The sequence below is a fragment of the Artibeus jamaicensis genome, unplaced genomic scaffold (assembly GCF_021234435.1).
Source record: "Artibeus jamaicensis isolate MK-2021 breed Jamaican fruit bat unplaced genomic scaffold, CSHL_Jam_final contig_1016, whole genome shotgun sequence".
NCBI classification, from domain to species: domain Eukaryota; kingdom Metazoa; phylum Chordata; class Mammalia; order Chiroptera; family Phyllostomidae; genus Artibeus; species Artibeus jamaicensis.
In genome coordinates this window covers 432,533-454,852 of record NW_026521195.1, presented here as the reverse complement: position 1 = coordinate 454,852, position 22,320 = coordinate 432,533, and the positions used below count along the sequence as shown (strand labels likewise).

General features: G+C 53.8%; 1 protein-coding gene across 1 annotated transcript; it reads right to left on the bottom strand.

The window, feature by feature from the left end:
• Nucleotides 1-2,283: 2,283 nt before the first annotated feature.
• Nucleotides 2,284-19,116, bottom strand: UPP1 (uridine phosphorylase 1). The gene is made up of 8 exons (XM_037156035.2): nucleotides 18,896-19,116; nucleotides 11,199-11,262; nucleotides 6,977-7,094; nucleotides 5,398-5,556; nucleotides 4,509-4,623; nucleotides 3,456-3,665; nucleotides 3,116-3,262; nucleotides 2,284-2,480 (listed from the first exon to the last, which is right to left on the bottom strand). The coding sequence occupies exons 2-8, from the start codon at nucleotides 11,240-11,242 to the stop codon at nucleotides 2,341-2,343; spliced, it is 933 nt and encodes a 310-aa protein (XP_037011930.2). The 5' UTR covers nucleotides 11,243-11,262; nucleotides 18,896-19,116; the 3' UTR covers nucleotides 2,284-2,340.
• Nucleotides 19,117-22,320: the final 3,204 nt, after the last annotated feature.

Genomic DNA, 22,320 nt, shown 5'->3' with positions numbered 1-22,320 from the left:
TGAACACCACACGCCAGTGCTGGATCTTTCAAATGCCCTCTCTTAGGGACGGGTGAAGGCTGTATTCTCAGCGGGTACCCCCTGCCCTGCTCCTGAAGGGCTGGGTATGAGCACGTCTACAGCGAATGTGCTCCCCAGTCGGCAGCCAGTGAGCCGGGGACTGACCAGACGTTTCCACACAAAGACCCAGCCCTCACCTGCCCTGTAACCTGGGGCAACTCCAAGTGTGGGGCTTAGCGCCCTCACCAGCACTGCAAGGTCGAGAAGTCAGCAGAGAGAAGAGACCCATTCATCACTTGGGAAATGGCACCTGACACTCACTGGACTCAGATTAATACAGTAACATCATTTCCTCATGTCAGGGTTGCAAGTGACACAGCCCTGGCTTCCTATCCTGGGCGGTGCTGTCACCAGTGATGAAGGTAGGAGAGACACGGGTTGGATCTCCCTGCATCTCCTTATTTCTGTTGCCATGTATTGAAACAGGTCACTGTTCCCCCTGCTCGGTCAGGTGGCATCAGGACCGGTGGGCAGGACGGGACTGGAGGCAGGTACAGGTGGGAAGCGGCGTGCACGCACCCCGAATCCTGTCTGAGCCGGCTTCTCCCACAGCAGCTGCACTTCTGACATGGGGACACCTCACCCGGGTCCCCTCCCCACCAATTACAAAGTGCCAGACGATGGTCAGCTGGGGGGGCCGCTCCCACACTAACCTCGTGCAGGGCGTCCCCAGGACCAAAGGGGCGGTGACGCAGCCGACCCCGCTTCCCCAGATCCAACATGATTTGTCCATCAGAGCGAACCCAACACTGCCTCCAATTCTCCCTACTCGCTCACGCAGTGAGGGGGGAGCGAGCCAAACTCATGTGGTCCTGCTCAGGGGGTCGCTGTCATCATCGGGCATAGAGGGAGATGAGGGGTGGGGTGGCCGTGCAGGGTGAGGGACGGCCGTCTTGAGGAACCCAGGGCATGTGTTTGGGGACTTTTCCCAGGTCACCTTCAGAGTCACCCTGCTCACCAGACTAAATTCAGCTGAGTTCAGTTCTCATGACAGACGTGTGATTGTCATTTTATTGTCCCATCAGAACAAGCGGCTTTGCCCACGGGGTGCTGCCTGCGTGGGGCACTGTCAAGCTTTGTCAAGCAGCCCCCCTCAGTGACACAGGAGGGGCTGTCCACTCAGGAGCGGCCCCTGTGGGACATGGTGCGCCCTTCCACTCGTGGCCAGCATGGGGCAGCACAGGCCCACCTGAGAGCCCAGCATCCCTGGCAGCTCTCCCGCAGTCCGCTTCCTGCACCCTGCCCAGAGGGAGGTGGAGTGCAGGATGGAGAAGGCACCCGAGGGACCCAGCCCCTCTCCGGGCGGGAGCAGCCTCCTCTTCAGCTTAAGGGCCATCTGAGCCCAAGGTCTGTGTCCTCTCTGCCTCGTCAGGGACTCCACAGCCACACTTGCCTGGAGGGGTGTGAGGGGCTCCCCCGTCGGCTGAGACCTGGTGACCCCACACAGACCCCACCCTCCAGGGCTCCTCCTCTCGGCCAGCCTCCTGTTGGGGTGCAGCAGACATGAGGGGTGGAGGGGGCGCTGGGGCAGGACTGGAGGGGACTTACCCCCTGCCCCGACAGCCTCCAGGCCTGAGGGGAGGTGGGGCTCCTCAGCACCCAGAGCGATGGAGCTCCCTGCTGTGCTGGGGCTCAGCGCACCCGACCTGCCTGCTTCTAACCCCCCATTGGGTGTGACTCTCAGAATCCCTGAGGAATGCAGGGACCATACCTGTCACACCAGGGTCCCCACACTTCCCTGCTCCTGGGTCACACAGCTAACTGCAGGACACGGCCCCAGCACCCACCCAGGGAACACAGGACTGAATACCCAAGAACAGGCTCCAGCAGGCATGCCCAACGAAGGTGGATGCTCCAACCCACCATCCCAGGGCCCGCCCCAGACCCATCAGGCAGCAGGGTGGAAAGCAGATGGGACCACGGCAGTTACCGGGCTGATGCAGAAGGTTCCAGAGACGTGGCTGTTTGTAACTCAGGAACAGTGTAGACAGTTGGCCCTGGACCACTAGGCAAGGGGCACACCCGCCTGCACTGTTGGGAACCAACCTGCAGCCCTCCCTCCACGCCAGCTCCCAAACACCAGGGGCCCTGGACAGTGTGGGTCTGCACTGCACAGGGAATCACTGGAAAATCCTGTGTCTGCATGGACTGTGCAGCTCAAGCCCGTGCGCTGGGCTGTTCCCCATTCTCCCTCATACAGAGTGTGCAAGGTCAGAGCAGGGATCTGGACCAGACTTTATTTGCAGCCCCAAGGACACTCATCGTCGAGACGCAGGGACTCTAGGCCGCCGCGAGCCGCTTCTTGATGAAGTGGCTGACCAGCTTCTGGGGCCGCTCCTGGTACTCAGCCAGCACCTCATGGGGGCTGGAGACCTGGTCCCCCTGCAGGCGGTCAAGTAAGGTGACACACACCACGGCCGCTGCGGAGAGCAAAGGCCGCGTCAGCACAGAGCTCGGGGCTCCTCACTCAAGCCACTGGACCAGGACCAGGTCCTCCAATCAGCAAGAGTGGGGGCGGATGGGGATCTCAGCAAGGCCTGGGTGCTGCTCCTCCGGCCACCCTGCCCTGCCCTGCCCCATTCTTATTCTCTGTCCCTTTGCTTCCAAGAGTCCCAAGCACGTCCCACGCCAGCCCTGGTCTTGCACCGCCTTGAAAGGCAAGTGATGGTGACAAGGAGGCAGGAATCCTGGACAGCAGAGCTGGCCCTTCCTCGCAGGGTGACTAGGAAGGAACTTGAAGTGGACAAACTCCAACGCAAGTCCAGATTGAAAAGTAGGCCCATCTCAGGGCCTCAGGCAGGCTCACTGCCTCAAAACCTACTCGAGGCCGGGGGGCCTTCCAGTCACCTTCCTCAGTGCACTTGGTGGCACGTGAGTCCTTGCAGAGACACTGAGAATTGGCAATTGGCCATGTTACAATCGAAGGTGGTCTGAGCACAGGGGTGCACAATGCCGCCCAGTCCCGGGCAGGCCTTGGGGACAGGGCGGATGCCTGGGAGGGCCGGGAGAGGGTGTTCAGGTTGTTCAATGGGGCAGTGGCTCAGTGCCCACCTACCTGGGACACTGCAGGCATTGCACATGGCGGCGAGGACGGTCGACTCCATCTCAATGTTGCGGACGCCGGCCGCGTGGGCCGCCTGCAGGTACTCCTGCTTCTCCTGCTCCGTGTAGTAGCACAGGGCACCGTCCAGGCGGCCTTGGCCTAGGGACACAAGGAGGGGCCCACAGTGACGCGGCTGTGCTGCCTACAGGGATGCTCTCGACCACTGCAGCCCACCTTCGTGGGAGCCTGGACCACCCACTCACATGCAGGCATTACCACCAAAGCAGAAACACTGATGAGGCAGGAGGCAGGGAAGCCCCAGCCCACGGGGGACTGGCCACCCCATCATCACCTTCGTAGAAGTCCGAGGTGCACATGGTGTTGCCCACGACCGTGGGGAACTCGTTCAGCTCCGTGGAGCACTGCATCAGCTCCTGCACAAGCTGCGCATCCAGGTCGGGTCTGCGCACCACCCGCTTGCCCAGCACCATCTGCTCAAACTCTGGCTTGAAGCAGGCGTCCACCGCCTGCTGGGTGATGACCACGGAGCCGGGCTCCAGGCCTGAAGGAGGAAGAGGCGTCGCGGTCACGTGGAGTGGACAGAGGGTGCAGCCAGCACATGGAGGGGCACGGCCCACCTGTGCGCTGAAGTGCTGCAGCAGCAGTCACGTGCTAAAAAGAAGGGGTGAGGGTCTCTCTCCCCCCTCAAATCCCTGACAGTCACGGATATTAAGGCCCAAGCATTGCAGAAAACACGGAGGAGAAAGGTGCAAGGAAGTAGAAACGACCAGAAACCTCTCCTCCCAAGATACGTGTCTTCCGCTCGGCTCTATTTTTACCTGTCGGGCACGCCAGCACCGCAGTGCATTTCATCGGCCCCTGTTTTGTGCCTTTCCATTTTGGAAGATGTCAAGCAAACACAAAAGTGGACAAGAACCGTACTACGAGCCCTGTGCACCCAAGCCTGGCTGCAAATCAACCAACTCCTAACCACTGCATTTTCCTTTAGGGCAGATGCATTCTTATCTAAATTTGTATTCTCTCTCCCTCTCCCGACCCCCCCACTGCCCTTGACTTTCCAGCAGGGTTTCCTGTAAGATGCTTCAGACCCTTTCGGGAGGCAGGTGGGAGAGTGGCGGGGAAGGGTGTGCAGCAGCGACTCGGGGACGAAGGCCAGAGAGGAAGCCTGCGGCCCACAAGCGGCTCACCATGTACAAGCAGCTGCCTGGCCCGGGCCGTCTGCTGTGGGCCGAGCATTTGCAGGTGGACAGCCCCTTCCCACACCTCCTTCTGCCAGGTCCGGAAAAGGAGCTCTGATGCCCAGGCCCACCCACCCACCCTCCACAGGGAGCTGAGTGCTTGTCCCCCGCCACCAAGCCCCACGCAGAAGTCGCCCGCCCCTCACCTATGCCACCGGATGTGCCAATGCGGATGACAGTGACGCCGGAGCAGCGCGCATGGTACAGGAGCTTGAGGAGCTCGTGCAGCAAGATGGCCGTGGAAGGGATGCCCATCCCATGCTGCCCCGGGAGAGACATAGCGTTACGGCCCACAAGCCCCCATGTGTTCTGTGGGCGCTCCTGCCCGTGGCCCCCAAGAATGCACCTCAACACAAAGGCTTAGAAGATAGGACACTTCCAGCCCCAGCTGGTGTGGCTCAGTGGACTGAGCACTGGCCTGAGAACCAAAGCGTCACCAGTTCAATTCCCAGTCAGGGCACAGGCCTGGGTTGCAGGCCAGGTCCCCAGTAGGGGGCACTCAAAAGGGAACCACACACTGATACTTCTCTTCCTCTCTTTTTCCTTCCCCTCTCTATAAATAAATAATATAATATAAAAAATAGTAAATAAAATTAATTTAAAAAAATAAATAAAAACTGGAAACTTTGGGAAGCAGGAAAGCTCCCACAGTCCCCATGCGGGGTGACAGCCAGCCCTGCCAGCTCCCCCAGGTGTTGGCCTCGGGTACACTGGGCTGGCTTTTCTCTCTCAGCTGCACTAAGTGCTAATCGCCCCAGGATGTGCCCCGAGGCAAGGCTTGGCTTCCTTCTGTCTCATCCCGTCTGTGTCTCATCCCTGCCTCCTGCCCTTCCAGGGCCACCTCCCCCAGGATGCCCCCAGGCCCCAGGGCCGCTACACAAGCAGGTGCTGCTCCTGAGGCAGGGACACTTCAGCTCTCCCCAGCTGCTCCCAGCCCGATGGGGTCCACAGGAGGTGAGGGGCCTGGACCCTGCCTGAGGGATGGGGGCCTGCAGAGCACAGGATGGCCGCCCAATTCGGGGGACAGGTACTCACGCTGACGGACAGCACAGGCCCCGCCTTGTACATGACGTAGCGGTCAGTGCCTGAGCAGATGTTGGGATAGTCCTTGCCTGGGCGGTCCAGGCCGAGCTCCGAGGCCACATACTTGATGAAGGCTTTCATCCGGGAGGGGCTGCCGCCCACACACACGAACTGTGGGTATGGACAGACGGACAGCAGACCCTGTCAGCACAGGGGCAGCCCACACCTGCACAGCAGGGCCCCAACCAGCAACACATGCCCCTCCTGAAACGTGCTAGAAATGCCAGTCCCCTGGCCCTCGCCAGACGGACCACGCCTAGGGAGGCCTCTTGCTGATTCGGTGCTCCCTGGAGTTTGGGGGTCCTGGCTCCTGAAATTCCCGTGCAGGGTGGGAGGCTCTGGCACTGCACGGCACTGCCACCAGCCACAGCTCCCAGGGACACAGACCCAGGCGCTGGGGGAAGCCAGTCCGCTCCACGCCCACCAGCCTCCGTCCAGCCTGAGGCCAGCAGCTCACTGTCCTGGCGGGAGCTGGGTGTGGAGTAAGGTGGCGTGGGCTTCTCACCCGGGTGACCAGGGCCCCACAGCCCACCTACAAAACGGGCTCCTGCCCCCACCTCTCACCTGGCCGCCCAAGCGCCCCATGGCCCAGGCACAGAAAGTGGCAGCCACAGGGTCAGGGGTGGGGTCAGAGAGCTGAGAGCACACCTTTCCTTTTGTTTCACACAAGAAAAGCAAGTGCCCCAGTGCGAGGGAGTTGGCTGACAAAAGAACTGTTCATCTCTGAGGAAGAAGAAGAAAATCGCACTCCTCAGGAGACGGGACGCGGAATGAACGGGAACAGATGGGGAGGGCTGGGAAGGAAAGCACGGAGCAAGTGCGCGAGCGCAGCCCCGGCCAGAACTCCACAGTCAGATGGGAGTCGGCGCCAAGGCCATGCGGTCTTGCCCTCCCTGGCACGTTCTGGTTTGGAGTTCTAAACGTGAGCCCGCGCTCACCCGCGGGATTCGACCTTTTCAGAGGCGTGAGGGAGGATCAGTCAGAGCTGAGAGGCTGAGACTTTGTGGGGAAAACGGCCTGGAGGGCACACTCGAGGCCGTGGAGGAATCAGTGTCAACACGCATCTCACTCACACACTCACTTACTTACACTCACACACTCACTCACACTTACACTCACACATGCTTACACTCACACTCTCACTCACCCACTCACACTTACACTCACACACTCACTCACACTTACACGCACATACTCACTCACACTCATATACTCACTCTCACTGAGTGCCCCGCTCCCCACCCCGTTTTCTCCATTCTCTGGATGAGGCTTGGGAGACACTTCCATCGGCTCCAAGGGACAGTCAGTGGGTGAGAAGTTAGAGGGGCCACTAAGGTGGCATTTCTGAGAGTGTTCTTTTACTCACAAGTTCCTACCCTTCAACAGTGACAGTTGGGAAAAGTCCACTATATACCTATCACTTTGTGACCCTGCCTCTGTCACCTCGGCCCTCTGTGAGGGGTCACAACTCGTGTCACCAGTGAGGCGGCGATCAGGGGACAGGTCCCCAGAATCAATCCCCGCTCCTTACCTTCACATCCCCAAACATGGCTGGGAGGTCGTGCGTGCTGGTGCTGAGGTCCAAGTGGTAGAGAATGTCCTCCTTCATCTTGGCCAGGTTTGGATTGCAAAGCTGGACGCGGCGGTCACTGTTCCAAACCAGGAAAGTAGAAGGTTAGCAGAGCACTGGGGTCCAGTGGCCAACATGGTGACAAAGTGCCCTGGGTCAGCAGGAAGCTTGTGGCGCATAGAGGGAAGGAGAGACGCCCGCTTTGAGCCTCACTCCCCTCTCTGTGCCCTTCCCTCTTCCTCCCCTCGCCCAGGGCCCGGCCCACGGGAGGGGGGTGCCCGGGGGGAGCAGGGTGGATCAGAAATGAGGAACCCAAACAGAACAAGATCAAAGGTCACTCACACAGAAAGAGCACGGCCAGTCACTGCTCAGCTCATGTTCACCTGGCACACAAACCTGACCTAATTTTTAAAATAACACATTCACCCTGGACTGCCATGGAAGCCAGACATTGCCAGACATCAAGTATTTTTGGCTTTGCAACCATTTCAGCTTTGCCACAACCACTCAGCCACCGTCATGTGAAAGCGACCATGGACAACATGCAAATGAGTGTGGTCATTCCAGTAACACGGACTCGAGGAACAAATGCTGAGTCTAAAGTGTGTCTTCACCTGCGACGTCCCTTAGAGCGAACCCTAGCCACGCCTCCTTCCACATCGTGCCTTCCTGGAGCCCACTCCCAGGGCTGCTCCCCAAAACCAGAGCAGAAGAAAGGCAGAGTGGGCCCCTGGCTGCAGTGACCAGGGCTTCCCTTCTCTTCCTGCTGCGTCTGGCTTCCTGCCCAGAACCCGCTGATGACAGAAAAGCGTGCGGAGGAAGAAGGTCCCCACAACCCGTGGCTTGGAAATCCCACTACAGGGCTTCCCAGGGGCCAGCCGGCGCATCCTGGCCGAGGTGTAACCGCGCTGACCCAGCACCCAGCAGAGAGTGCACTGTCCTGACTGGGAGATGCTCGCCTGAGGCTCCAGCCCCTGGGGCAGCGGCCTCTTCCTGAGGATCCAAGTGTCAGAGGTTCAACCGGTATTACAGCTCTCACTAAAAATGCACGCGTTTCTGCCAGACAGACAGAGGCTCTGGACAGCCACACTGCCGATGTTTATTTCCATCTGTTTATTGTTGCCTTGGGTACAAGGGAGTGTTTCCCAGGAAAACATGATATTCACCAACTCTCAATAACGAAGACAGCCGTGACTGCCCACGCTGAATACCTGCTCCGCACCAATCGCTTCACCTGTTTGTGTGATGAAGACAATCACTTTGATTATCTCCGGTAACAAAGCCCTGAAAGCCAGACGGGGTCTTACTTGTCTGTGAATCCCTGGAGCCTACGCAGCCCCACGCAACCAGCCCACGGCCCCGCCTGCTTCACCATCACATCCCCGTGTCTGTCGCTGTATCAACGTTTTGCTGTGTCTCCAGGCAGCTTGGGCGTTGACGGCCAAGACCGGGCTCCCACCCCCATGCCCCCTCCCCCCTCCTCACAGGGCGTCCAAATGAACGCACATCTGAACTTTGTCAAAAGGCTGACTTATTGGGGTGGCCAAAAAGTCCTTACGATTTTTTCTGTAAAATAAAAGACATTTTTCATTTTCACCAATAGCCCTTTTCATTTGAGTATTTTGAGCATGTTGGCTCTCTCCTGCTGTTGGCTTCTAGTGGGGAGAGCCCCTGGGTGCTGCTAAACCCCTTCCAGTGTATCAGACAGCCCCCAGCAGAGAGTCATTTGGCCAAAACAGCGTTAGTACCAAGAAACTTCGCAAACCCCTCCTGACACACTCAATCAGTCACGGCACCTTCTCCACATACTGCAGGAAAAAAATTCTTTTTCCTTCATTTCCATTGCATTTTTACCTTTCTTTTAATAATACAGCATAATATGCCAAAAATGCTGAACGTTTTCTTTCATCTTCAACATTAAAATGGCTGCACAAAAATTCACCATTTTTGATAATTTTTTAAAGATTTTATTTATTTTTAGAAAGAGGGGAAGGGAGGGAGAAAGGGAGAGAACCACAATGTATGGTAGCCTCTCATGCACCCCCACTGGGGACCTGGCCCACAACCCAGACATGTGCCCTGACTGGGAATCAAACTGGTGACCCTTTGCTTCATAGTCTGGCACTCAGTCCACTGAGCTGCACCAGACAGGGCTGATAATTTTTTTTAAATGCATGCTGATATGACAGCTGTCATATTACAATCTAACAAAATTGTTTCTAATGAAGTTAAAGACAGCTCAGCACTGCTATAGCCACCACTAACATAATGAAGTTTCTGGCCAACCCAAACAAAGCCGAGCACAGAATACTCAGGAGACAGAAGGCTCTTTTTACAAAGGGGGAGGGCTGGCCCATGGCCACAGGCAAGGGCTGGGCTTCAGACACCTGGAGGCTCAAACCAGCCATCCCAGCAGGCGCTGGCTACATCTGGGCGCAGGGGCCAAGGGTCTCACTCAGTGCAGACAGCCAGCCAGTCGCCCCAAGGCCCAGAGCCACACCTGTCTACCGCAGCCCCTGCCCAGTCCTGACCAGGTTCCCTGGGTCTCCAGACCAGGGGTGTCTCTCTCTCCTGGGCAGGGATGCCTCTTACGCAGGAGGAAACCTAGGCTTGTGTGTAACTAGGATGATCCCCGATCTTGAGACAGAAATTCTGACACCATACCACAGCCTTAAGGCCTTTTAGTGACCACAGCTGCTCACGGGGTCCCATCCCTGGGAAGGAGACCTCAGGATGTTGTGCACGCCCAGTCTCAACAGAAGGGCCACCAACAAACCAATGCAGCAGGGCATTACAACACTGCACGGTCACACATCTTGAAACAGAAAACCTTACTCTTCTCTCTGATTCCAGGAACAAGAGAAGGCAACAGGGTGTCGTGGATGGCCAGCGACAATGTTAAAATGCTGGGTCAGCCGAAAAGGTCGTTTGATGTTTTCCATATGACGGCTCTCGTAGCACTTAACTGTCTTTCACTTCATTTGAAATAATGCTGTTAGATTGTATTGTGACAGCTGTCATCAGCGTGCATTTAAAGAAACTTGTCAAAATTGGTGAACTTTTGTGTAACCCTTTGAATATTGAAGATGGAAGAAAATATGCAACATTTTTGGCATATTGTGCTTTATTATTTCAAGAAAGGTAAAAATGCAACTGAACTGCAGAAAAAGATCTGTGCAGTGTGTGGAGAAGGTGCTGTGACTGAATGAACATGTCAGAAGTGGTTTGTGAAGTTCTGTGCTAGAGATTTCTCACCGGACAATGCTCCACCGTCGGGTGGACCAGCTGAAGTTGACAGCGATCAAATTGAGGCATTAACTGAAAATGATCAACGTGCTACCACATGGGAGAGAGCCGACATCCTCAAAATATCCAAATATATAAAGTTATTGGTGAAAATGAAAAATGTGTCTTTTATTTTGTGGGAAAAACGTCACAGACTTTTTGGCCTCTCATAAAGTGCACCGAACCATGATCCACCAGGATGTGTTCGCACTTACACTTTAAAAGATTTTCAGATGATAAGTCAGAGATATGTTACTTGCAAAACGATTTCTTCAGTCCACCCACAAAATCAAGTGATTTTCTTTGGCATTGTTGCATCACATCACTGAATAGGGACTAAGTCCCTGCTTTAAATGTGAGACTCAGAATGAATGAAAACCGGCTGGTTCCAGGTGATCAGCGAGGAGGGCCAAGCACCCCCAACCCTCCTGCAAACAAGGGAGATGTGCCGTGGCACGGCAGGGCAGAGGGGCAGCTTGGCAAATTCAAAGTCCATGCGGGAATTGGCACTAAAACAAGAAATGTGTGCTTTTCCAGCAACTCATCAGAAGAGAGAATCACAAAGGAGAATTATGAAACAGTGCAGAGAAACCAGGGAAGTATTGAAGGTTCAGGACCAAGAAAGAGCAGGAAGGGTCAGGGACTGAGTTTCTGGAGAGTGTCCGGGTATCAGATAAGCCCCCCAGGCCTCAAACCTGAACTCTGAGCCCAGGTCCCCTTAGACCGCACCTCTGGAGAGCTAAGCCCAGGCTGGGCCAGACCAGGTCTCCAGCCCAGTTAGGGCCCCTCCACCCCAGTTGCTGTCCCCCGGACTGTCCAGAGAACTGGCGTGCTCACATAGTCAGTTCTGATGAAGGAACCACAGCCCCCCAGAAACCCAGCCATGCACGAGCCTCACCTGCCACGCTCCTGTCCCTTGGGGCCAGCCCCTGAGAAGGCCATCTCTCACCGACGGTAGAACCCTGGGGAAATAGCATAGGACAGCGTTAACCTGTGAACCAAGGCCTGTAAACAACTTGAAGTGGTCAACTTGAACTGGTGAGGTCAGGGCACCATGGAGCCTGGGTGAGGCTAAGACAGGGACCCGGATCAGCCATGGCTGCCAGTCTCACCAGCTGCTTGACACTGGCGGTCCTTCCTGCTCTCATTTCGGGACCCTGACATTGGCAGAGGGCATCAAGAGTGGCCTCTTGTTGAAGTGGTTTAACAATAGTGAGCCATGAAAGGATCCAAGGTCACTTGGACCAGCAGCAAAGATGTGCTAACCTGTGGAAGATGACCTTGACCCAACAGACCACTCCCTGAGGCCCTGACCTTCAAGAACATTAGCAGTCTTCCACCAGACCTCAAGGACTACTTGAAGACCTGCCACAGAAGGACAAGAAGGACCTGAGGCTGGGTGACTCGGTCCTCTGCTCTGTCCCCACTCCAATGCCAGAGGGAGGAACAGACATAGCACAGGGACCATGCGGGGCCCTGCCATCAAGCACTGGCCTCAAACCAGGTCTCTGTGTGGAGGACAAGAGCCGAGCTTGTGCAGTGAACTCAGGTGGCAAAGCTCTGGTCTCTGAGCACCTCGCCCTGTACCTGCATGGCCCCCAGTTCCCCCAGCCTGGCAGGAAGGACACGGTGCTTAGAGAGAGTGGTGTGAAGCCAAGGCCACTGCATGCCCAGGCAGTAAATCCAGTGAGCGGAGTCCCATGGAGTGGCCAGGCCCATCACTTGCAGGACACGTTCCTGCCCAGGGATATCCCCAGCCACCTGCCAGAAACCAGGCCCCTCCTAAGCTAACCTCCCCAAAGGCCCTACACTGGAGAGAGGGATTGATAACCATGGTCACCACAGTTAAACACGAGCCGTTTTCAGCCCACTCTTAAAACCAGAGACGATTACACAAGGTGGGCCGGGAGGAAGTGCTCTTCTGCCTGTCCCTCTCCACCTGGATGGGCCCCCCTTGGCATCAACAGAACTCTTCTCTGCCTGCACTCCCATCCAGAAGGACCCCGCCTCACTCTGCAGCTGGGGCTGCCCTGCCTGCTGCCAGACCCAGCTTGTTAAAACAAAAACCCTAAGTCAGTTTTTGTTGTCCTACCGGACAAAAAAAAATTCAGGGATGTTCTAAGTTAAAATCACAGTGGCCAAAGAGAAAGAGAAAGAGGGTCAGCCCCCTGACCTCTGACGAAAGCCACTGCTAGGCTGGGTGTCTGTTGGAATTTAAGATTCATTTCCAAGTGACTCTTCCCACGGCGACCCAGAAGAGAGACCAGCCAGGCATTGCGGAGCCCAGGAGACCCTACTTCTTATTTTCACAGGGCTTCAGGGACTGGGCTGGGCCCACGCCTGACTTAGCCTGCTCCTCCTCTCCCTGTCCCTGCCCCAACCCCTCAGTCTCTTGCTTCTGTAAATCTTTCCAGAATCCATTCCATCCCTTCCACCCCCGCCCTGCCCGTGCACAAAACACGCTTGCAGAACTCCAGGCCTTCCCCTCCTGGCCTCCTCCTCGGGGTTCAGGCCCCAACGCCACTCTCCATTTTTCGCCAGCAATGGCCTGATAAGCCCTTTCTTTTAAAAAAGGCTTTCAGCCATGGGAGCTAAATTTTTTTGTTTAACATCACCCATTAAAGTAAGAATCAGAGAGGCAGATTACTTTGTATAAAGAACTTAATGCTGTCAGTGAGCACAGTGTCCAGACTAAGAGAAAGTCCTGCAAGAGCTTATTTGAGGCAAACTAAGGTCAGTTTCCAGGAAGTAAAATCTCAATGGAATGAGAAAATGCTCCAGAGAACAGTGGTTGGCAGCTGATTTCATACACTAGATTCGGAGAAGGAGACCAGAGGGAGTCAGGGCTGTGTGAGGACCACCGAGAGTAGATTTAAGGAGGAGAAAGTGAAGCAGGCAAATCTCTGGGATGGGATGAAAAGTAAGAGAGACACACATCTCTCACGTGGTGAGCACAGGATAGTTAACGTCTATAGCAGGAGACAAGGTGGGGGCGGGGCAGGGGACAAGACAACAGAAGCAGGAGACAGTCCCCGGTCTCCTGGCTGCACCCTGAGGGGTCTGAGGAAGAGGAGGATGGACATTTCAAAGGCGGGTTATCCTAGATACACGAAGACCAACTTTTTCTCCTTTTTTGTTATCCGTAAGAAGTAATCACTTAACTAAATCAAGATATAATGAGAACCTTCCTTGATGTAATGCAACTGGAAAGCAATAAAAGCCTGTCCAGGCAAAGGTCGGGGCACTCTCCTCTTGAGAGAGTGGCTAAGGCACTCAGAGGCACTCTCCCCTTGAGAGAGTGTCCGTGCGGTCCCTTCGTCCCCACAGGACTCGGTACTCCGTGTGAATTTGTGCACCGCATCCACAACACACAGACTCCGGAGGGCCAGAGTCTGCATCACCTGGCGCCAGGAACAGGGACCCAGAGGCTACGAGCTGTCCTTGTGGATAACACACAAAGGTGGTTGGAATGCGCGCATCAGCCCAGGTAAGGGCCGATGACACCAAGTGCTTTTCGGCAAGGTCGTAGGGTGTGATGGATTTCAGAAAAAAAGGGTATTTCCAAGGTCGCTCTCTCTTGAGACCACACGCTCTTTAGTAAGCAAAAGCCTCCTTCTCTCTCTCTGGTAATCGCCGCACCCCTTGGGCACGAGTTGATAGTTTAAGAGCCATGAGAGCGAAGCCCCATAAGTTGGACGTGGGCCAGGAAAAACACTAGGTTTCCTGCCAACCGCAGACAAAAGTCCACACGAGAGGCACACTGTAAAACCACTCACAAGCCCATCTCCATGACACAATTCCCAATCAGGTTTTAGGCTTGGGAGAGAGAACAATGAATTTTCCTTTCAATTAGCTTTTTTTTTCTTATAAGCACCTCTGTTCGTTCTTTCTTTAAAAGCTGCTTTTTGCCGCCCTTTTGATTCTGCCTTTTCCCTCCGCCTGCCTGTAAACAGAAAAGCAGATAGTAAATCAATGTTTTGGCTTCAACCGGACTCCTAAGATTGCTTTGAGAACTCAGAGTTAGTTTCCGAGTTATTTATGAGTGTCTCAGCTGCCTGCAGAGCACCGAAGACAAAAGGCATTCCTCCCTCTGGCTAGAGATCTCGGGCATTCCTACATGAGTCAGGGCCTTGCGGACGTGTCAGGGGTCAATCCCCCAAGATGTGCAAGGGCGTCACAGGGAATCCCAATCACAGTTAATTTAACTCTCAGCTCGGTCAGAAACCGCAATATAAAGGTTGGTCACCTGGCACATCGAGCCCCGCTCGCAGTCTTAAACTTGTGGGAAAAACCTGAAACCCATAGGCAGGGTTAGGGTACCCTAGATACCAGGCAGCCCTCCCTGATGGTTTTCACCAACAGTACATTATGACCCACTACATTCTTTTGACTAAAAACGAGTAGGACTTAAAGGTGCAGACAGAGTGAGAGCGAAATTGGGTTTGTAGTCGCCACACTTGTGGTGGGAAAAATATCAAAAAAAGGTTCTTTTATTTGTTCAAAAAAAATTTTTTTTTAGTTTCTGCCAATCCTCAACCATGGGGAACTGGCTCTCTAAAGAACAAAAGCAATGTTTTAAGCTAATTCAGCAGCTTCTTAAGGCTGCCAGATATCTCCCTGATAAGCGACCTTTAGACATAGTTATTCAGGGAAAAGTTGGGCGGCAGAAGTTGAAACAGCACCAGGCGGTGTGAGATAAAGACTAGAGTCTCTCTCCCTCCTTTAGAGGATTTAATTTGAAAATACTGGTTTGCTTGAGTTTTGTTTTTATTTCTGTTTTAAAAATAACGTCTCAGCCCCAAAATGTTTTGGTAAATAGCATGAAATCTCTAATGTTGTTACATCATAAGGATTCTACTCAGAAAGAATTTAAATTGATTATTAAAAAGAAAAAGAAAAAGATCTCACTTCCCTCAGGCAGTAAAAAGCGCAGGAAGAAAAATAACGAGAAAATGTGTCTTTTAATCAGTCTGATTCTTCCTTCTGAGGGCCCAGGGACTGCTCTGGTCCTGGGAACAAGCGTGTGGAGCTTAGCATCCTCCCTCCGTCTTCTCCAGCCTCCCTGAAGTTGTCAAGGGCACTAGATACTGAGACAGCGCCCTTTTGGGCATACCCCAGGAATGCAGTAATTAATCACCAAAAATAGGGGGGAAAAAGTGAATGTATTTGCCAGTAGAGGAAAAACTGTTTCTAAAAGTTATGAATGTGTTCGTAAATTTGTTAGTCTAAAGCATGCTATAAGTGGAATGGGAGATGTGATGTGTTAAAGAAATATTAAAAATTCTCCTTGTTTATGCCAGAGCCGTGACCTTTTATTATAAAAACAAAATATAAGTGTACTATCTCCCAGAAAGAACTAGCCCTTTTCTGTGGAAAACTAAGTATTATTTTTTAACTCAGTTCCTATAAACACAGATCATTTCCTTAGGGAAGAACTGGCTATTCTCCCGGAGGAAAGGATTAGTCAATCGACTCACGAAAGGCTCTTGGCTCACGCCACTTTTATCTAAAACTTGTTTGAGCAGATCGCCTCCACCCATCCTTCCAATTTTCCTTGCAAACTCTAAACCTAAAAGCTACCAAATCCTAAGAACAACAGGGCAGTTAACTTGCTGCTCAAACTCGTTGCTGCTTGCAAAAACAGCAGAGGGCGTGTCTTTCCAAACAAACAAACAAACAAACAAACAAAGGCACTTTTAAAACTGAGGCTATTTTTCAGCCAACTGCTCCCTACCTGTTGCAAACCAGAAGGCCAAGGGTTAAAGGCTTAAAAGAGCCCTCCCAGGAGGGTGAAAATCATACCCCCAAATCTAAACAGAAAAAGTAATAGAAAAACTTAAAAGATTCTTTCTTTATCATTCCCAAGCTAAGCAAATTATTAAAGAATGTCCTGACTGTTAAGCCCTTACTAAATAAGACATCTCCATCCACAGGAGTTAACCCTCAAAGACTAAGCTCTCAAATGATTTATTAAACAGATGTCACTCATTATGCTACCTTTGGAAAATTCAAATGTTCACATTTCTATTGATACTTACTCTGATGCCGTACACGCATCTGCTTTAATAGGAGAATCTGCAAAAAATATACAAGCCCATTGGCTTGAAGCCTTCAGTCATTTAGGTCGGCCTCAGCAAATTGAAACTGATAATGGCCCAGGATATCTTGCCCATTCTACTCAAGCCTTCCTTCAGTGTTAGAATATCCAACATAAAACAGGAATACTGGTCAGGTAATTGTTGAACGGGTGCATCATACCTTTAAAAATCTTCTTAAAAAACAAGAAAGGAGGAGTCAGGAGTCTACCCCCCAAAATCTGATTATGTTAACTATGTTCACCTATAGTTTTCTAAACTGTGATGAATCACTCTGTACTCCAACTGAGAAACATTTTCAAAAGAAAGCACCAAAGTCATCTTATCCTCAGGTTCTATACAGAGATCTGCTGGGAGATGGTACTTGACAGGGCCCCGTACACCTCTTAACATAGGGAAGAGGGTATGTATGTGTTTCCATCCCTACAGGTCCTGTCTGGCTTCCAGCTAAAAGGGCGAAGCCTTATAATGAACAAAACAGACATCAAGCTCTGCTACCTGAAAATGAAAACTGATCAGCTAACAGACTAGACAGCTCATTAGAAGAAAACAAGCACTGGATGCTGGCGCCAAAAAGTACAGTTTATGTTGCTAAGTATTCCCTAGTTTATTCTTCTGTTCTTATTGACACTTTGTGCTTTCCTTTAAAGGAACAACTTTATGCTACAAGTAAAGAGCAATACAGTAATTATTACTATCAGCTTTTCACAGTAACTACAATTGGCCTGCACACCCAGGAGAGGATTCATCATACTCTCAATCCCCCTCTGGTTCCTCCTTGTACCTTAGACACTAGTCCTAAAGAGTCAGTCTCTTGGTCTTCGTGCCGAAGACCGAATGCCGCCATTGCTTATCTCCCCAAAAGTCGTTTTGTAGTGGGGAGCTGGGGAGCTAACTGGAGAATACTACTTAGGCTTGATGAAACAACAGTTCCGGCTCTGCCTCTATTTGTACATACTGATATGTGGTGGGAGGGGCCCGGCACTGGGGCATTTATTATCAAAATTGTTTCTCCCAACCACACTAGCCCTTGGCATTACAATTCTTGAAAAATGGGCTTGCCTTTTATTGCTAGAAAATGCCTGCCTAAAGAACTTTTTAATGTTTCTACCAGGATGGCCCTTCAAAACAGGATTGGGTCACAGTTTGTACCTCTCACCCCTAATTGTTTTTTAGCACCGCCCAGGGCACAGATGACTGAATGCTACAGCTTTTTATCCGATTAACTTTCCCCCTGAATCCCCCAAACCCCTCACCTACACTTTCTTCTCCTTATAAAAAGGGTCGGTTTCAAATGGAATTTCAGACAGCCTGTTAGGGTACAAACCCACTATCTTCTCACGTCGCCGGCTGTCTGAAAAAAGTGTCCATAAAGACTCACTCAGTCCCTGTCTCTGCTTATTGGCTCTGGTGGTGACAGGCAGCGTGAAGGCCAGGCTTCCTGCTTTGTGCCCCACAAGGCGGTGCTGAGTGGAAGACGCCTACAGAGGCAGAGGCTGGCGTGCAGAGAGGTCCGCCTGAAGAGATGTTGGAGAGCCTCAGGAATAGCCTTAGGAATCCTGAGTCCGGGAAGTCTCAGGGCGTGGTCCAGGCCTAGGGCGGGCCCAGTGCTCACAACCCAGCTCAGTGCAGGGTAGAATGTCTGAGAGGGATGAGCAGGACGTGGAAACCTGATTAAGACATTGTTTCAATTCAAGGAAATCACAAGATTTCCTTAGCTGTGACCTTTAAAGCCAAGGTCACAGCTAACAAATGGAACCAAAGGTCACTTTAATGGTGACAGTAGCAGGAAGGGGGCTGATGAGCCAGCAGCAGCGATCAGGGCAGGGGTGGATCACCAAGGACAGAATGGGGGGGAAGGGTAGGCAAAGGAAAGGTTGTGGCCAAAGGTGCAGGTGGCCCAAGATAGGGGGTCCTGGGAGGCTGCTGGCCTGAGAGCCTGAGTCACCTAGCCAAACCCCGACCTGGGAGGGACAGATCTGGGGACAGCCAGTGAGGCTGCTTGCAGCTCCCCTCTTCAAGTCCAAGGCCAGCTTGCCCCACACAGGGATTGTAAAAGGACCTGCTCCCGGAGCGATTTAGATCTCTGCCACATAATTTCTGACAGTAAAGTTTCTCTGCTCAGCCACCAGTCTCCTTTGCCGTTGGTGCCGTCAGATACTGGAGCTCTGCACGTCCGAAATGCAACTTCCCTCCCTGCCTGAAAAGGGGAAGTTCTCCGTGTTCCCGCACCCCCTCTCCCGCCCGCCAGGATTCGGGAAGCACCGGGTGGGGGGCGCTCTGCGGGAGCCCAACCAGTGGGCTCCGTCTCAACAGGAGGAACCTGGGCGGAGGGGCGCGGGGGGTGGGGGGGGACCCACACCCTCGCTGCGCACCGGGTGGCCGCGGACGCTAAGAAGCCTACCCTCCCCGCGCGTCCTCTCTCTTTTCCAAGCAGCCCCTCCCCGACCCGCTGCCAGCGCTTCCTTCCAGCAAGGGCCACGCGAGCCTGTCACCTCACCTGCAGGTCCCTGGCTCCAGGTAGCAGGACCCCTGCGAGGGCACTCTCACTGCACAGCAGCCACTACACCTGCCGCTCCAGCTGCGCGCGACACTGCCGCCGGCTGCAAACGCCCGGGGGAAACTGCGGGTCTGGGGTGAGGGACGCGGGGGGCCAGGGGCTGCGCTCCGGACAGGCTACAGGGAGGGAACCTTGAGCTAAGAGAAGTTCCTCTCCGAGTCTAGGGCCAACCGGCCCCGCCCCTGGTCGCGGCCCCGCCTCCCCACCCGCCCCACCCGCTGAAAAACCCGGCCTAGTCCAGTTACTCACCGAGCCACCGACAAAACCAGCCACTCACTGTTTGCCTCCTCATCTGGGGGCAGGGACACTGCGGGGAGACTGCCCACCCGCGGCCACCTCCAGGGTGGAGCCCTGGTCGGTCGGGAGGTGCCCCGCCTCCAGCAAGCGCAAGAAGGATAGGAGAAGCGAAAGTGACACCGGCCCACGGTGGGTCCCCATCGGGGATGGGCTATGTCCGCTGCCCTCCCGGCTCTCTTGGACCTCAGTATCCCATGGGGGGGGGGGGGGGGGGGGGGGGGCGTGTTTCCGGGACCTTCCTGTCCCAGAGCCCCAGGCGCCGGGAAAAGCGGGGGACTGAGGCCGCAGGAGAGGAAGGAACTCACCCATTCATTCACCGGCTGAGACGCAGAGCTGCCGGCTACTCGCTGCCGGGCACATCCCTCCCGGGGGGACGCGCAGGGGTAGGAGGGCGCCCGGCTGGACGCTGGGGGGAAGGGGATGCTAAGGACTCACTTTCATTTCCAAAAGGCTGCCTATGAACAGGAATATCAAACACTTTCGTCAAGTTAAAACTTTTTAAATATATGACAGACTGGAAAACGAAACTGAGTCTCCCCACTGTTAAAAGCATACCCGGAAACCAAGTCCCCAGCAGGCACTCTAAGGCGGCAGCTGCTGCCCGGAGACATCATTTGCCCATGTGTTTCCCAGTCTGGTCTGCAGTGTGTCTGTTCTTCCTCCTCGTTAGGAGCTTCCACAAGGAACTCACTTTTACTCTTGCTGAGATCGGGGTAAATGTCCACTTCCCCTTTTGAGATCAGGTTTTGTTAAGTCAAAAAACTCTCTGCCTGATCCTGGATCCTGAGGATTTTCTCCTGTGTTGGTTCTACAAGTTGGATAGCTTCACGTTTCACTCCCAAGTCCTGGATTTGTCCTGGGATGAGAGGTTTGGGTGGAGTCGTTCTGGCTCCTGGAGACCAGAGGGCTCCAGCAGAGCTAGTTGAAAAGGTGATTCCTCCCTCGAGGGAAAAAGGCACATTGTCTAGGATTTATAATAAAGCGGTGTGCTGTTTTGTTTTTGTTTTTAATAAAAAGCAGTAAGTGAATTTGAGAAAGTCCGAAGAGAGATTGCCCGGCGTGGGGGAGCAGGGGTGCTGCTGGGGTGTGTGCTGCTGCCCAGTCTGGGGCGCTGTTTGAAACTACCAGAAGGTCTGCTTTGCGACTTACTCGGCCACATGGAACTAGGTTCCGTTCTCTAGATGTTATTTCATAAACCTGAAGAGCGGAGAATGGGAAGCAGAACCAGTGGTTGTGGGGACACAGCTGTGTGGTGGTCCGTCTGCATGGGGACCTGGCCAGACCAGCTGCTCCGGCCCCACTACTCTGTGTGTTCCCTAGAAGGTGTTTTGGAGACACGGTTAAAGTCCGTAACCAATGCCTCTTGGGGAAGGAGATTACCTGAACCGACCTCGCCAACCCGGTTCTCTCGGGGCCAGGCCCTCAGAGCGGAGTGGAGAGGTCTGTCTGTGCTATGCCCCACCCCACTGCCGCCCCCGCCAGCCAGCCCTGGCTGCATAAACAAGTTCCTTGCTTGGTTTTACTTTCTGCGTTTTTTGTTATATATTTTTTTTAGTACAAGCTGTTCTTTTACACACTGTACACACATGACACGTTTACTTTGTTACAGCCTCCCAAAAACGAGGTGTCTGCCGGCCGTGCCCCTCACCCACACCAAACAGCACAACTTAAATATGTTTTCAATGAAGCAAACACTAACAGCCCAAAGAAAATGCTCAGAGGATTGGAAAAGACAATGACCTTTTAGAAAAGCTATTTACCACAACTTCCTCATCTCACTTTTTCCGAGAGAGTTAAAGCAACCAGATTGCAACTGTCAGGGTCCCGGGTCATTCAGGTGCCAGCTCCCAAGAGGTGGGAACTAAGTTGTTCCCAGGTTCCAACCCATTGCATCCAGTGAGTGTCCTGGCCCGTGAAGTCGGTGAAATCTTTACGACTGTTTGCGAGAGTCGAAATATCATTGTGCACATATTTATGTATTATTGTATACACATTCCCAATCTATTACTGCGCACTGTTCTCCGTGAGAGTTTTCCGCCCTCCCTCTGTCTCTCTCCCACACACACTGCCCCAGACACCTGGGGCACCACCACAAGATGTCATCATGTCCAGGGGCCCTGGTGCAGGGGCTGTGGGGAGGGGCCCCAGAATTTCTCCCTGTCTGCAAGGGGCACACTCCCCCGGAGTCCTTGCCTGCAGAGAGAGAGCAAGCTCTGGTGTCTCCTCTGAGGATACTAATCCCCTGGGGACCCCCACCCTGGTGACCTCATATGACCCTAATGGCCTCACCAAGGCCAAGCTCCTGACCCCAGCCCGATGGAGACTGGGGTTTCGCATAGGAATTTTGGTGGGGGGCTCAAACAGGCAACCCGGGCAGAGGGAACGAAAAGAAGCAGAAAAAGGTGGAAATGACGTAACTCAAGGCCCTGTGGGTAGGCACAGCGATAAACACACGACTGCTGGTTGTTACGCTTGTGTGAGCAGTGCCTTTCTGTCACCTACAGCACGTGCAGCAGGTAACGTGCACGCGCAGCGGCGGAGGTGGCGGAAATGGCGGAAATGTATTTCCTCCTGCTCGTTTATCTTCCACCCTGCTTCCTCTGTGCCCACCACCCGCCCTACGACCGAGGGCTGTCCAGGTAGGACCATGTGAGCTGTCCTAGCCTCCCGGTCACTTTCTCAGGGGAGGGCCCCTGTCCTGGAAGGGGAGCCTCGGCGGTCAGCATCCAGGCAAGTGCAAACAAAGGCTCCGTGTTCCACCCGCAACCCACACGCAGAGCCAGCGTGGAGTGCAGGCAGGATCTCCAAGGAAGGTTCTCCACCCACAGCGCTCAGGGCACCTGCGACCCAGGACAGGTGCGGTGCGAAGTCGGGAAAACAGGGAGGGAAGAATACAGGTCCCTAACCCACCAGTGTCTCTTACTCTAATGACCTGATAAAGAACCAGAGTGTCTGTTCCTGGTTTCTGAGAATCTTTCTTAGGGCGGGGATGTCTGAGAATGAGGCCTGGATCCAGTGGGAGGGAGGGAGCAGAGGGGAGGGGAGAAAAGGGGAAGAAACAAAATGGA